General features: G+C 54.7%; 1 protein-coding gene and 1 long non-coding RNA gene across 5 annotated transcripts; one reads left to right on the forward strand and one right to left on the reverse strand.

Annotated features, from left to right (window-relative positions):
* Positions 1–12: 12 nt before the first annotated feature.
* On the reverse strand, positions 13–827 carry LOC134738871 (uncharacterized). The gene is made up of 3 exons (XR_010125051.1): positions 701–827; positions 270–547; positions 13–114 (listed from the first exon to the last, which is right to left on the reverse strand). It is a non-coding gene; the product is annotated as an uncharacterized LOC134738871 (long non-coding RNA).
* Positions 828–2,487: 1,660 nt separating this feature from the next.
* On the forward strand, positions 2,488–7,789 carry GTPBP3 (GTP binding protein 3, mitochondrial). Of its 4 annotated transcripts, none has more exons than XM_054465950.2 (9): positions 2,488–2,623; positions 2,967–3,214; positions 3,328–3,414; positions 3,502–3,704; positions 3,917–3,989; positions 4,086–4,229; positions 4,392–4,557; positions 6,049–6,327; positions 6,484–7,789. In XM_054465950.2, the coding sequence occupies exons 1-9, from the start codon at positions 2,571–2,573 to the stop codon at positions 6,707–6,709; spliced, it is 1,479 nt and encodes a 492-aa protein (XP_054321925.1). In that variant the 5' UTR covers positions 2,488–2,570; the 3' UTR covers positions 6,710–7,789. The 4 variants fall into 4 exon arrangements, with proteins under 4 accessions (XP_054321925.1, XP_054321926.1, XP_063514844.1 ...); XM_054465951.2 differs by having other exon boundaries at positions 2,499–2,623; positions 6,112–6,327; XM_063658774.1 differs by having other exon boundaries at positions 2,504–2,623; positions 2,858–3,214.
* The last annotated feature ends 4,826 nt before the right edge of the window (positions 7,790–12,615 follow it).

The raw sequence follows: 12,615 nt of genomic DNA on the forward strand, positions 1-12,615 counted from the left end.
GGTCCCCGCCCGCACTGATGGTGCATTCTCCAACTTGTCCCCACCCATGCTTTCTTCTGGTCCCCGCCTCGGAGCCTCAGTTTCCCCATCTGCAAACTCCGGACGCTGGAGACGCTGTTTGGAATGTGAGATGGGAGTAATTTGACTAAGGGAGGACATGGGAGGGGCAGGCTGGTTGGGGAAGATTCCTGGTGACAATAACTTCAACCACCCCAGTAGGGCTGTGATAGATAATTACAGCAAGCCCTGCTTAGGAACTTTGCACGCACCATTTAGCTGCCTAGAACACTCCTCATGCACTCTTCGTCTGGTTAACACCGACTCCCTTCAGGATGTAACCTCGGAGAGGATCCCATACAGCTGTCAAGTTTAGCAAATAAAAATACAGGCCGTCTAGTTAAATGTAAATTTCAGATAAAAGAATAAATGTTAGCTGGGCGGGGCGCACCTGTAATCCCAGCTACTTGGGAGGCTGAGGCAGGAGAATCGCTTGTGCTCAGGAGGTCAAGGCTGCAGTGAGCTGAGATCACACCCACTGCACTGCATCCTGGGCGACAGGAGACCCTCTCTCAAATACATACATATATACATACATACATAAATGTTTCTATGTCCTATGTCTACATGAGACATAGTAGTACTAAAAAATTATTCATTGTTTATTTGAAATTCATATTTAGCTGGGCAACCTGGGTTTTACCTGGCATTTGGCCAACCCCTGACCATCCTGAGTAGCTCAGTCTGTTAGACTGAAAGCCCAGCGAGGGTAGGAACGAGGGGCCAGGTCTGGTTCTCAATGCGAGCACACAGTAGGCACTTGCTGTATACTTGTCACAGATGTAACAACTAGAGAATGGCAGATGAAATATAAATATGTCATCATTTGTTCCTATTTTACAACTTAAAATATTAAAGCCTCGGCCGGGCGCAGTGGCTCACGCCTGTAATCCCAGCGCTTTGGGAGGCCAAGGCGGGTAGATCACCTGAGGCAAGGAGTTCGAGACCAGCCTGACCAACATGGCCAAACCCTGTCTCTATTAAAAATACAAAAAATTAGCCAGGCATGGTGGCGCACGCCTGTAGTCCCAGCTACTCGGGAGTCTGAGGCAGGAGAATCGCTTGAACCTGGGAGGCGGAGGTTGCAATGAGTATAGATCGTGCCACTATACTCCAGCCTGGGCGACCAAGCGAGACTCCGTCTCAAAAAAAAAAAAAAAAAAAAAAAGCCTGGGCAACGTAGTGAGATCCCCGTCTCTACCAAAAAAACAAAAACAAAACAAACAAACAAAAACAACAAACAAAAAAAACCACCAAAAAATTAGCCTGGCGTGGTGGCTTGCGCCTGTGGTTCCAGCTACTCAGGAGGCTGAGGCGGGCGGATCCCTTGAGCCCAAAAGTTGGAGGTTGCAAGAGCCGTGATCGCGCCACTGCACTCCAGCCTGGGCGACAGAGTGAGACCCTGTCTCAAAAATAAAATAAAATAATAAAGTAAATAAAAATATTGAGCAGGGCGAGGTAAGGGGGTATTAGAACTCTATTCCGTCCGACAGATTTTTCTTAACACGCAAGTGCGCCGCCCGCCCGCTCTGATCCAGAACCAGATAATCCGCCATGCGAAGGCGCTCCCGGAGACCCCGCCCAGCCAGTGCCTGGAATTCCACCATCAGCGCTTTATTCCGAGTTTCAGTGCTGTCCTGGGTTAACCTGAAAGCAATCTCCGAGGCTCCCCTTTCTGGCTTTCGGGGAGCCAGAGACTGACCGGACACTTGGCTCTGCAGGTGCAGACCTGGGCCAGAGAGAGAGAGAGCCAAGGAAGTCCACAGTGGAGAGAGGGCTGTGCTGGGGGTTCCAGGAAGACTTCCTGGAGGAGGGGATCTTGGAGCTAGGCCTTGAAGACGAGTTTGTCAAATGAGGAAGGGCATCCGAAGCCGAGGGAACGGCAGGAGGGAACGCTGGGGAGGGGAGACAATCTGGAGAGTTCCAGAAAAAGCAAGTAGGACTCTTTCCAGAAGTTTGGGCAAGATTTTCCCTGGACCAGGGCGTGGGTTCTCCAGTACTCGTCCCTCCCGGTCACTGAGATGCTCTGAGTTTCCGGTCTGAACCTGAACATAAAGAGGTGTAGTCCCTCCTTTCTTGAACGGGAAAACTGAACGCACATACGTACTTGCCACGCCTAAGGCTGCGGAGTGAGCAGATGGAAAATGCGGGACTCAAAACCTCCCCTCGCTGTAATTTGCACTGCCCTGTGCCAAGCTCTGTCCTTTCTTCCATTCCTTATTCCTATTGTCAGCCTCGCTGCTCTAGGACCCTAAAAATTTGGTCTCATGTTGCCCGGGGAACAACATTTCGCTACACCTACCCCCATAGCGCCTCCCGCTCCGTCTCTCCCTTGCATCAGCCAGTGGAAGCGAGGATTTTCAGACGGTGGGCGGGACGTATCCTAAAATACCCAATGATGGTCGAGAATAGTTGAGCACTTTCCTAGTCAAGCCGCGGAGTGGGCGGGGCCTCCTGCCCAGACTTGAAGCCACACAGGCAGGTCGGGCAGGCGGGTCGCAGGTTGTAAATCCATGTGGCGGGGGCTTTGGACCCTGGCGGCCCAAGCGGCACGTGGGCCTCGCAGGTGGGGCTACAGGGGAAGGGGTGTGACAGCTTGGGGTGCTGCTTGGACCCCAGACCCACTCCCTGGGTTTTAGGGGCCCAATTCCCTGCGGCAGAGCAATCATTCGCGTTCTTCCGTGCCTCAATCGTCCATGACCCTTGCCGCAGAGCCCATATCTGGGTCTCCTTCTGGCCTCACAGTCTCTAATCCGGTCACCCTTCGGCCTTCAGAACATCCAATTTGTGCATCCCCCAGCCGCAGAACCCCCCCACCTGGGGCATCTCGCGATCATCGAGCCCTCGGTCTACTTGACAATGAGGCTGAGCCTCCCAGGTGCGCTGATTCGCCTCCCCTCCGGTTCCAGATTGTGCACTCGCCGGAGCAGCGGCGCACCAGCCCCCGGCTCCGGCGCCACCATCTTCGCGCTAAGCTCTGGCCAAGGCCGCTGCGGCATCGCGGTGATCCGGACCAGCGGCTCCGCCAGCGGCCACGCCCTCCGAATTCTCACGGCACCCCGAGACCTGCCCCCTGCTCGCCACGCCAGCCTGCGCCTCCTCAGAGACCCCCGCTCCGGGGAGCCTCTGGACCGCGCACTGGTACTCTGGTTCCCAGGTGAGGGTCCCCAGGTTCCGAGCCTCCTATAGGTCCCATGACTCAGTTTCCCCCTTCCAAGGGTTTGCACTGGCTGTGCTGTCCTCCTGACTGTCAGCTGTCTGCCACATTAGGTCCCCAGAGTTTCACTGGTGAGGACTGCGTGGAGTTCCACGTGCATGGAGGCCCGGCAGTGGTGAGCGGCGTCCTGCAGGCCTTGGGTGAGTTGCAGCCTTGGGTGAGATGCTTGGTCCTCCCAATGGGCCTGGGTGGGGACCAGGGGGTGTCAGACTGGGACCTTCCTGCAGGCAGCGTGCCAGGGCTTCGACCGGCGGAGGCAGGCGAGTTCACCAGGCGGGCGTTCGCCAATGGGAAGCTGAACCTGACCGAAGTGGAGGGGCTGGCGGACCTTATCCACGCAGAAACCGAGGCGCAGCGGCGGCAGGCCCTCAGGCAGCTGGACGGGGAGCTGGGCCACCTCTGCCGTGGCTGGGCCGAGACCCTCACCAAAGCAAGTCCCCCATTTGTCCATTCTCTCCCTCAGAGACCCCATCTGTGCAACCCCTGCATGAGACACCCCTTCAATCCCGCATTCATTCCCTGCGTGAAAGCTTCCGGCCTATGAGCCGCCAATCTGGCCCCTGAAGTCGGGCTGGACAAATAGGTTGTGGGAAGGTGGGTTTCTGGGTGCACACACCACCTCTGGTCTCCCTGCCCCGCCAGGCTCTTGCCCACGTGGAGGCCTATATCGATTTCGGCGAGGATGACAACCTGGAGGAGGGGGTCCTGGAGCAAGGTGGGTCTACCTGGTGGTGGGGGAGGAAGACACCTCGTATCAGCCCTCAAAGGCTCCCCTCACTGTTTCTCTCTGCCTGCCTTCTCTCACCCACAGCCGACATCGAAGTACGGGCACTGGAGGTGGCCCTGGGTGCACATCTACGAGATGCCAGGCGCGGGCAGAGGCTCCGCTCAGGGGCGCACGTAGTGGTCACTGGACCCCCCAATGCGGGCAAGAGCAGCCTGGTGAACCTGCTCAGTGAGTAGGAAGCGGGAAGGGGGCGGGGCCTAGTGCCAGGGGCGGGGCCAAGAGCTGGGTAATTGAGTTGTCAGGTCTAAAGATCCCTCCAGACGTGGGGTAGAACCTGGGGGAGGAGCTCCCTTGTCTCCACCCTCTCCTCTTCTTCTGACCCTCCCCCAGGTCGGAAACCCGTGTCCATCGTGTCCCCGGAGCCAGGGACCACCCGTGACGTGCTGGAGACCCCGGTCGACCTGGCCGGATTTCCTGTGCTGTTGAGCGACACGGCTGGGTTGCGGGAGGGCGTGGGGCCCGTGGAGCAGGAGGGCGTGCGGCGCGCCCAGGAGAGGTGGGCGGACAGGGTGGTGATGGGAGGGGAACGCGGGGCCCTTTCTCTGCCTTTTCTCCCTGTTGCGTTTACTTTTCGTTCTTCCTGAATCAGAGAACCTGCTAAGCCCTATCAAGCATGGATCTCAGGGATTTGGTTCTTTTTTTTTTTTTCCCCCTGAGACCGAGTCTTGCTCTGTCGCCCAGGCTGGAGTGCAGTGGCGGGATCTCAGCTCACTGCAAGCTCTGTCTTCCGGGTTCAAACAATTCTCCTGCCTCAGCCTTCCAAGTAGCTGGGATTACAGGCGGGAGCGACCACGCCGAGCTATTTTTTTTTTTTTTTTTTTTGTATTTTTAGTAGAGATGAGGTTTCACTATGTTGGCCAGGTTGGTCTCTAACTCCTGAGCCTCGGCCTCCCAAAGTGTTGTGAGCCACCGCACCTGGCCTGGTTTTTTTTTTTTTTTTTTTTTTTTTTTTTGAGACGGAGTTTTGCTCTTGTTGCCCAGGCTGGAGTGTGCAGTGGTAAGATCTCGGCTCACTGCAACCTCCGCCTCCCGGGTTCAAGCGATTCTTCTGCCTCGGCCTCCCGAGTAGCTGGGATTAGAGGTGCCCACCACAATGCCAGGCCAATTTTTTGTGTTTTTAGTAGAGATAGGGGTTTCACCATGTTGTCCAGGCTGGTCTCGAACTCCTGATCTCAGGTGACCCACCTGCCTCGGCCTCCCAAAGTGCTGGGATTACAGGCGTTAGCCACTGTGCCCGGCCAGTGATTTGTTTCTGATTAAGTCCTGCCCCCAGCCCTCCGGACATGTTTCTCATCCCTAAGCGCTCCGCCCAGCCCTCACGTTCTGCCCCGCCCTCTCGTGCTCTGTCCCGCCCTGGCACTCTGCTCTGCTCCTTGCGGTCTATCCCATCCCCTGTGCTCTGTCCACCCCCTACATTCTGTCCCGCCCCTCGTGCTCTCTACCCCGTCCCCTGTGGTGTGTCTGGTCGTTCTTGCTCTGCCCAGCCACTCATGGTCGCCCCACTCCAGTGCTGTACCCGGCCCCTTTTGCTCTGTCCCAACCCCTGTGCTGTGCCCTGTCCCTCTTGCTCTGCTCTTCCCCCTGCACAGTGCTTTGCCTCTCTTGCTCTGTCCCGCCTCCTGTGCTGTGCCCCGCCCCTCTTGCTCTGCTCCGCCTTCCTGTGCTGTGCCCCGCCCCTCCTGCCCTGCCCTACTCACTGCGCTGTGCCCAGCCCCTCCTGCTGTGTCCCGCCCCCGCACCGTGACTGCTCCTCTTGCTCTGCCCTGCCCCCTGCACTGTGCCCCGCCCCTCTTGCTCTGCCCCACCTCCTGTGCTTGGCTTGGGCCCCCAACATTCTGCGGTCCCCTGGTACTCTACTCCTCCCTCCCCACCTCACGCTTTGCAGCTCCCCCAGTGCTCTGCCTGGCCCCTCTCACTGTCCCTCCACCCAGTGCCTTCTTCAGTTGCTCAACTTGGGATCCCCGCTCAGTTGACCTTGCTCCCGTAGGCTGGAGCAGGCTGACCTCATTCTGGCCATGCTGGACGCCTCTGACCTGGCCTCTCCCTCCAGTTGCAACTTCCTGGCCACCGTCGTAGCCTCTGTGGGAACCCAGAGCCCCAGTGACAGCAGCCAGCGCCTCCTCCTGGTACTGAACAAGTCGGACCTGCTGTCCCCGGAGGGCCCAGGTCCCGGTCCTGACCTGCCCCCGCACCTGCTGCTGTCCTGTCTGACGGGAGAGGGGCTGGACGGCCTCCTGGAGGCGCTGAGGAAGGAGCTAGCTGCCGTGTGAGCCCCCCTCCCACTCCCAGCCTCCCCTGACCCACAGTTTAACTGTGGTTCCCTCAACTTCAATTTCTGTACCTACAAAATGGGTACAACCATTTCCCCTTCAAGGGATGGTCGTAAAAGGTCGGGAGAGACCATGTCTGTTGTCTCTTCCAGGTGTGGGGACCCGTCCACAGATCCCCCGCTGCTGACCCGAGCAAGGCACCAGCACCACCTCCAGGGTTGCCTGAATGCCCTCGGCCACTACAAGCAGTCAAAAGACCTGGCCCTGGCGGCAGAGGCGCTGCGGGTGGCCCGGGGTCACCTGACCCGGCTCACAGGTGGAGGGGGTACTGAGGAGATCCTGGACATCATCTTCCGGGACTTCTGTGTGGGCAAGTGACAGGATCCAGGGAAGTCGCACCCAAGCTGCGTGGAGACCCAGGAGCCTAAGGGGATCTGGAAACAGTTTAGGCCAATTGGGATTCTCATTCACCTGGGAAAGAACTTGTTGATTCTCAAACAGTGAAGCAACACAGCTGAGAGGTAGTGAGAGCCCTGCAGGGACTCCCTGGAGATTCAGGCCCTGGAATGGGGCTGAATGGAGGTCCCGTTTGACCCTTGATGCTGTGGCATCCGGGTTGGGATGGAGATAGGAGGATCTCAGTATATTTGTTTCGTAGTTTTTAATTTATTTTGCAAATACCAAAGGAATGTAAAAAAACCTCAGGTGATCTAGAAGTGTTTATTTTCTTCCCTTCCCATTCCCTTTCCCTTTCCTTTTCCCCTTCCCTTTCCCCTTCCCCTTCCCTTTCCCCTTCCCTTTCCCCTTCCCCTTCCCTTTCCCCTTCCCCTTCCCTTTCCCTTTCCCCTTCCCCTACCCTTCCCTCCTCTGTCTATTGCCCAGGCTGGAGTGCAGTGGTGTGACCTTGGCTCACTGCAACCTCCATCTCCCCGGCTCTCCTGCCTCAGCCTCCTGAGTAGCTGGGATTACAGGCATGTGCCAGCATGCCTGGCTAATTTTTTTTTTTTTGAGACAGAGTCTTGCTCTGTCACCCAGGCTGGAGTTCAGAGGTGCGACCTCGGCTTACTGCAACCTCCGCCTCCCGGGTTCAAGCGATTCTCCTGCCTCAGCCTCTTGAGTAGCTGGAACTACAGGCATGCACCACCATGCCCAGCTAATTTTTATATTTTTAGTAGAGACAGGGTTTCACCATGTTGACCAGGCTGGTCTTGAGCTCCTTGACCTCAGGTAATCTGCCTACCTCGGCCTCCCAAAGTGCTGGGATCACAGGCGTGAGCTACCACGCCTGGCCCCAGAAGTGTTTCAACATGGAAATTTTCCTTAGCACTTCTCCAGTTGTCATGGCTTAATGTGTGTCTTTCCAGAACTTTGAATGTTTGCATACTTGTGGATGTGCCTTTCAAATATGTTTGTCTTGTGTATCATATATAAATGGTATTGTGTTCATTGCTCTACAAATTGTCATTTCTTTTTAAAAAAACAGAATTATGGAGATGGGGGGTCTCACTATGTTGCCCAGGCTGGTCTTGAGCTCTTGGACTCAAGCCATCCTGCTGTCTTGGCCTCCCAAAGTGCTGGGATTACAGGTGTGAGCCACTGTGCCTGGCCTCATTCCTTTTTTAGTCTTTAGTCTTCTTTCTTTTTTTTTTTCTGTGTGTGTGTGTGTGTGTGTGTGTGTGTGTGTGTGTGTGACAGAATCTCGCTCTGTTGCCCAGACTGAAGTGCAGTGGTGCCATCTCAGCTCACTGCAGCCTCTGCCTCCTGAGCTCAAGCCATTCTCGTGCCTCAGCCTCCCAAGCAGCTGAGATCATAGGTGTACCCTACCATACCTGGCTAACTTTTGTATTTTTAGTAGAGATGGGATATTTGTCATGTTGCCCAGGCTGGTCTCGAGCTCCTGGCCTCAAAAGATCTGCCCATCTTGTCCTCCCAAAGTGCTGGGGTTACAGGCGTGAGCCATCATACCCACTTTTTTTTTTTTTTTTTTTAAGATGAAGTCTCACTCTGTCGCCCAGGCTGGAGTGCAGTGGCGCGATCTCGGCTCATTGCAAGCTCACTTCCCAGGTTCACGCCATTCTCCTGCCTCAGCCTCCGAGTAGCTGGAACTACAGGCGCCCACCACCATGCCTGGCTAATTTTTTGTATTTTTAGTAGAGACAGGGTTTCACTGTGTTAGCCAGGATAGTCTTGATGTCCTGACCTCGTGATCCGCCCGCCTTGGCCTCCCAAAGCACTGGGATTGCATGCACATGGCACAGCACCCAACCTTGCCTCTTGTATCTTTAAAAATTTCTTTAATTAGTTCAATTATTAATTAATTAATTAATGATTTTTGAGATAGGGTCTCACTCTGTTGCCCATACTGGAGTATAGTGCCGCATTCAGGGCTCACTGCAGCCTCGAACTCTTAGCCTCAAGGGATCCTCCTGCCTTGGCCCCTCGAGTAGTTGGGACCACAGACATGCACTACCGTGTCCCATGTCTGGCTAATTTCTTATTTTTTATAGAGATGGGGTCTCCCTATGTTGCCCAGGCTGGCCTTGAACTCGTGGACTCAAGCGATCCTCCCACCCCAGCCTCCCAAACTGCTGAGATTACAGGTGTGAGCCACCACACCAGGACAACCTCTTGTATCTTAAAAATGACTGGCAAGGCCAGACGCAGTGGCTCATGCCGATAATCCCAGCACTTTGGGAGGCCATAGGTGGGCGGATCACGAGGTCAGGAGATCGAGACCAGCCTGCCTAACATGGTGAAACCCCATCTCTACTAAAAATACAAAAAATTAGCTGGGCATGGTGGCACGTGCCTATAGTCCCAGCTATCGGGAGGCTGAGTCAGGAGAATTGCTTGAACCTGGGAAGCAGAGGTTGCAGTGAGCTGAGATCATGCCACTGCACTCCAGCCTGGGTGACAAAAGGAGACTCTGACTCCGTCTCAAAACAAACAAACAAAAATCTGACTGGCAAAACCGAGGGGCCTTTCTCCTTCTATAAGCTGAATATTCATTCATTCATTCACTCACTCCATGAATATTCATCAAACTCCTGCATCCAGCATCGTACACATCATTTTATTGAATCTTCACCACAGCACGATGTTGTGGCTATTTTCTTCCAGTTTTACAGATGAGAAAACTGAGGCTCACGGGAATAGTTACTTCCTGGAGTTTCCCCAGCTTTGGGGTTTGAACACAGGTCTGTTTGACTCCAAATCTGAGTTTGCTGAGGGCCTCCTGTGCAGCAGGCAGTATGTTGGGGTCACAGAGGGGAGCAACAGGCTTGGTCCCTGTTCACATTAAAGAAGTGACAAGAGGCCAGGTGTGGTGGCTCATGCCTGTAATCCCAGCACTTTCGGAAGCCAAGGTGGGCAGATCACTTGAGGCCTGGAGTTTGAGACCAGCCTGGCCAACGTGGTGAAACCCCATCTCTACAAAAAATACAAAAATTAGCCAAGCATGGTGGCACACGTCTGTGGTCCCAGCTACTCGGGAGGGTGAGACAAGAGAGTCACTTGAACCCCGGAGGCAGAGGTTGCAGTGAGCGGAGATCACGTCACTGCACTCCAGCCTGGGCGACAGAGCGAGACTCTGTCTCAAAACAACAACGAAAAGAAGAGACAAGAGGTCATTACAGTGAGGCCTGATGGCTGCTTTTTTTTTTTTATTTGAGATAGAGTCTTTGCTCTTTTGCCCAGGGTGGAGTGGCACGATCTCGGCTCACTGCAACCTCTGCCTCCCAGGTTCAAGCGACTCTCCTGCCTCAGCCTCCCGAGCAGCTGGGACTACAGGCGTGTGCCACCACGCCTGGCTAATTTTTGTATTTTTAGTAGAGACGGGTTTCACCATGTTGGCCAGGCTGGTCTCAAATACCTGACCACAAGTGATCCACTTGCCTCAGCCTCCCAAAGTGCTGGCATTACAGGCATGAGCCACCGTGCCCAGCCTTTTTTTTTTTTTTCTTTAAGTAAAGATGCGGGTCTTGCGGTGTTGCCCAGGCTGGTCTCAAACTCTTGGCCTCTGGTGATCCTGAGACCTCAGCCTCCCAAAGTGCTGGGATCACATGTGTGAGCCACCGTGCCTGGCCTGATGGCTGCTTTGGAGCTCATAAAGAGGAGACGTGACCTAGTCAGGCAACTTAAAGTGGGCTGCCTGGCAGAGGTGATGAGTGTTGAGATCTGAATGGTAAGGATGCCAGATGGAGGAGGCTGGGGAGGGCACCCCAGGCAGAGGGCACTGAATATGCAAATCCCTTCATATGCATATCCCACTGACACATAGTTCACTGGATTACATATCCCACTGATGCAGGAACTTCACGGTGTGTTCAAGGAATAGTGAGATGGTCAGGTTTTTTGTTGGTTTGTTTGCCTTTTTTTTTTTTTTTTTTTTTTTTGAGACAGGGTCTTGTTCTGTCGCCCAGGCTGGAGTGTGGTGGTGTGATTGTGGCTCACTGCGACCTCCGCCTTCCAGGTTCAAGCAATTCTCCTGCCTCAGCCTCCCAAGTAGCTGGGATTACAGGTGTGTGCCACCACGCCCGACCTTTTTTTTTTAGACAAGCCCTCTCCCTTTCACCCAGGCTGGACTGCAGTGGCTCAATCATGGCTCACTGTAGCTTCCATCTTCTGGGCTCAAGTGATCCTCCCACCTCAGCCTCCTGAATAGCTAGGACTAGGACTATAGGCATGCGCCACCACGCCCAGCTAATTTTTAAATTTCTTTTAGAGATGAGTTCTCACTATGTTGCCCAAGCTGGTTTTAAGCTTTTGGGCTCAAGCGATCTTCCTGCCTTGGCTTCCCAAAGTGCTGGGATTACAGGTGTGAGCTACTATGCGTGGCCTTTTTTTGTGGGGGGGGTTGGGGGGGTCTCACTCTGTCACCCAGGCTGGAATGCAGTGGCACAATCACGGCTCACTGTAATCTTCAACCTCCTGGGCTCAGCTGGTCCTTCCACCTCAGCCTCCTGAATAGCTAGGACCACAACCACCATGCCTGGCTAATTTTTTAATTTTTTCATGGAGACAGGATCTTGCTATGTTGCCCAGGTTGGTCTCAAACTCCTGACCTCAAGTGATCTGTCCGCCTCGGCCTCCCAAAGTGCTGGGATTACAGGCGAGAGCCACCGCGCCCAGCCAGAGGTGGTCAGAGTGGCTGGAGCAGAGGAAGGGAGGAGAGAGACGAGGGAGACCATTGGAGAAGGGATGGAGGGGTCTGATAGGCAGAGGTTCGTCTGAGATTCTTGGGGGAGCCTGACGTGGCGGGGACCGACCAGCAGAGGGCGCGTCGCGCTAACAGAGGCGGTCCCCAGCAATCCTCCCATCAACGCTCCCGGTGCCCCACCCTCAGCGGATCTAGGCCTCCCGCACTCACCTGGTGGCATGTGAATGGTTAACTTCCCCTGACAGGGGGTGGAAACTGAGTCGCGAAGAGAATCAGGGTCTTTTCTGGAATCAGAAAAAGATCTCCACCTCCAGTGGTTGAATATACAAACTTTCTGGTTTCAGCGGACACAGAGCCTGGGAGGCGTCCGCGGCAGACAGAGGGCACGAAAAGGGCCTAAGGAGGCCCGCAGAGTTTCCCGACTACCCAACTAAAGGAGACCTCAGGGCCGGGCACGGTGGCTCACGCCTGTAATCCCGGCACTTTGGGAGGCCAAGGTGAGTGGATCACCTGAGGTCAGGAGACCAGCCTGGCCAACGTAGTGAAACCCCATCTCTACTAAAAATACAAAAGTTAGCCGGGCGTGGTGGTGCACATCTGTAATCCTAGCTATTCAGGAGGCTGAGGCAGGAGAATCGCTTGAACCTGGGAGGCGGAGGTTGCAGTGAGCCAAGATGGTGCCACTACACTCCAGCCTGGGAAACAGAGTGAGACTCCACCTCACATTAAAAAAAAAAAAAAGAAAAGAAAAAGATCTCCACCTCCAGTGGTTGAAGATAGAAACTCTCTGGTTTCAGGGGACACAGAGCCTGGGAGACATCCCGGGCAGACAGAGGGCATGACAAGGGCCTAAAGAGGCCACCAGAGTTTCCCGACCACCCAGCTAGAGGAGACCCAGGCCTGATTTTATTTACAGGGTTCCTGGCAATATGTCACTATTTGTTCATTTCCTTGCTTGTTCAACCAAATCAACAAATTGGGGCTGGAGGGGCGGTGGCCAGAGTGGGAGGGATCACACCATGAGCTGAGTCCACAGATGTTACTATTGCCCCCATCAGGAAACCAAACCGATGCCCAGAGAAGAAAAGCAATAATGTGGATCTGCGGGTGAGGGGTGGGCTTGAAG

The sequence above is a fragment of the Pongo pygmaeus genome, chromosome 20 (genome assembly GCF_028885625.2).
Source record: "Pongo pygmaeus isolate AG05252 chromosome 20, NHGRI_mPonPyg2-v2.0_pri, whole genome shotgun sequence".
Taxonomy (NCBI): Eukaryota; Metazoa; Chordata; class Mammalia; order Primates; family Hominidae; genus Pongo; species Pongo pygmaeus.

Coding starts and splice junctions, on each gene's coding strand:
- GTPBP3 (XM_054465949.2), top strand. CDS start 2,571: ATGTGGCGGGGGCTTTGGACCCTGGCGGCCCAAGCGGCACGTGGGCCT. Junction 2,624..2,966: donor GCGGCACGTGGGCCTCGCAG/GTGGGGCTACAG, acceptor CTCCGGTTCCAG/ATTGTGCACTCGCCGGAGCA. Junction 4,230..4,391: donor CAGCCTGGTGAACCTGCTCA/GTGAGTAGGAAG, acceptor ACCCTCCCCCAG/GTCGGAAACCCGTGTCCATC.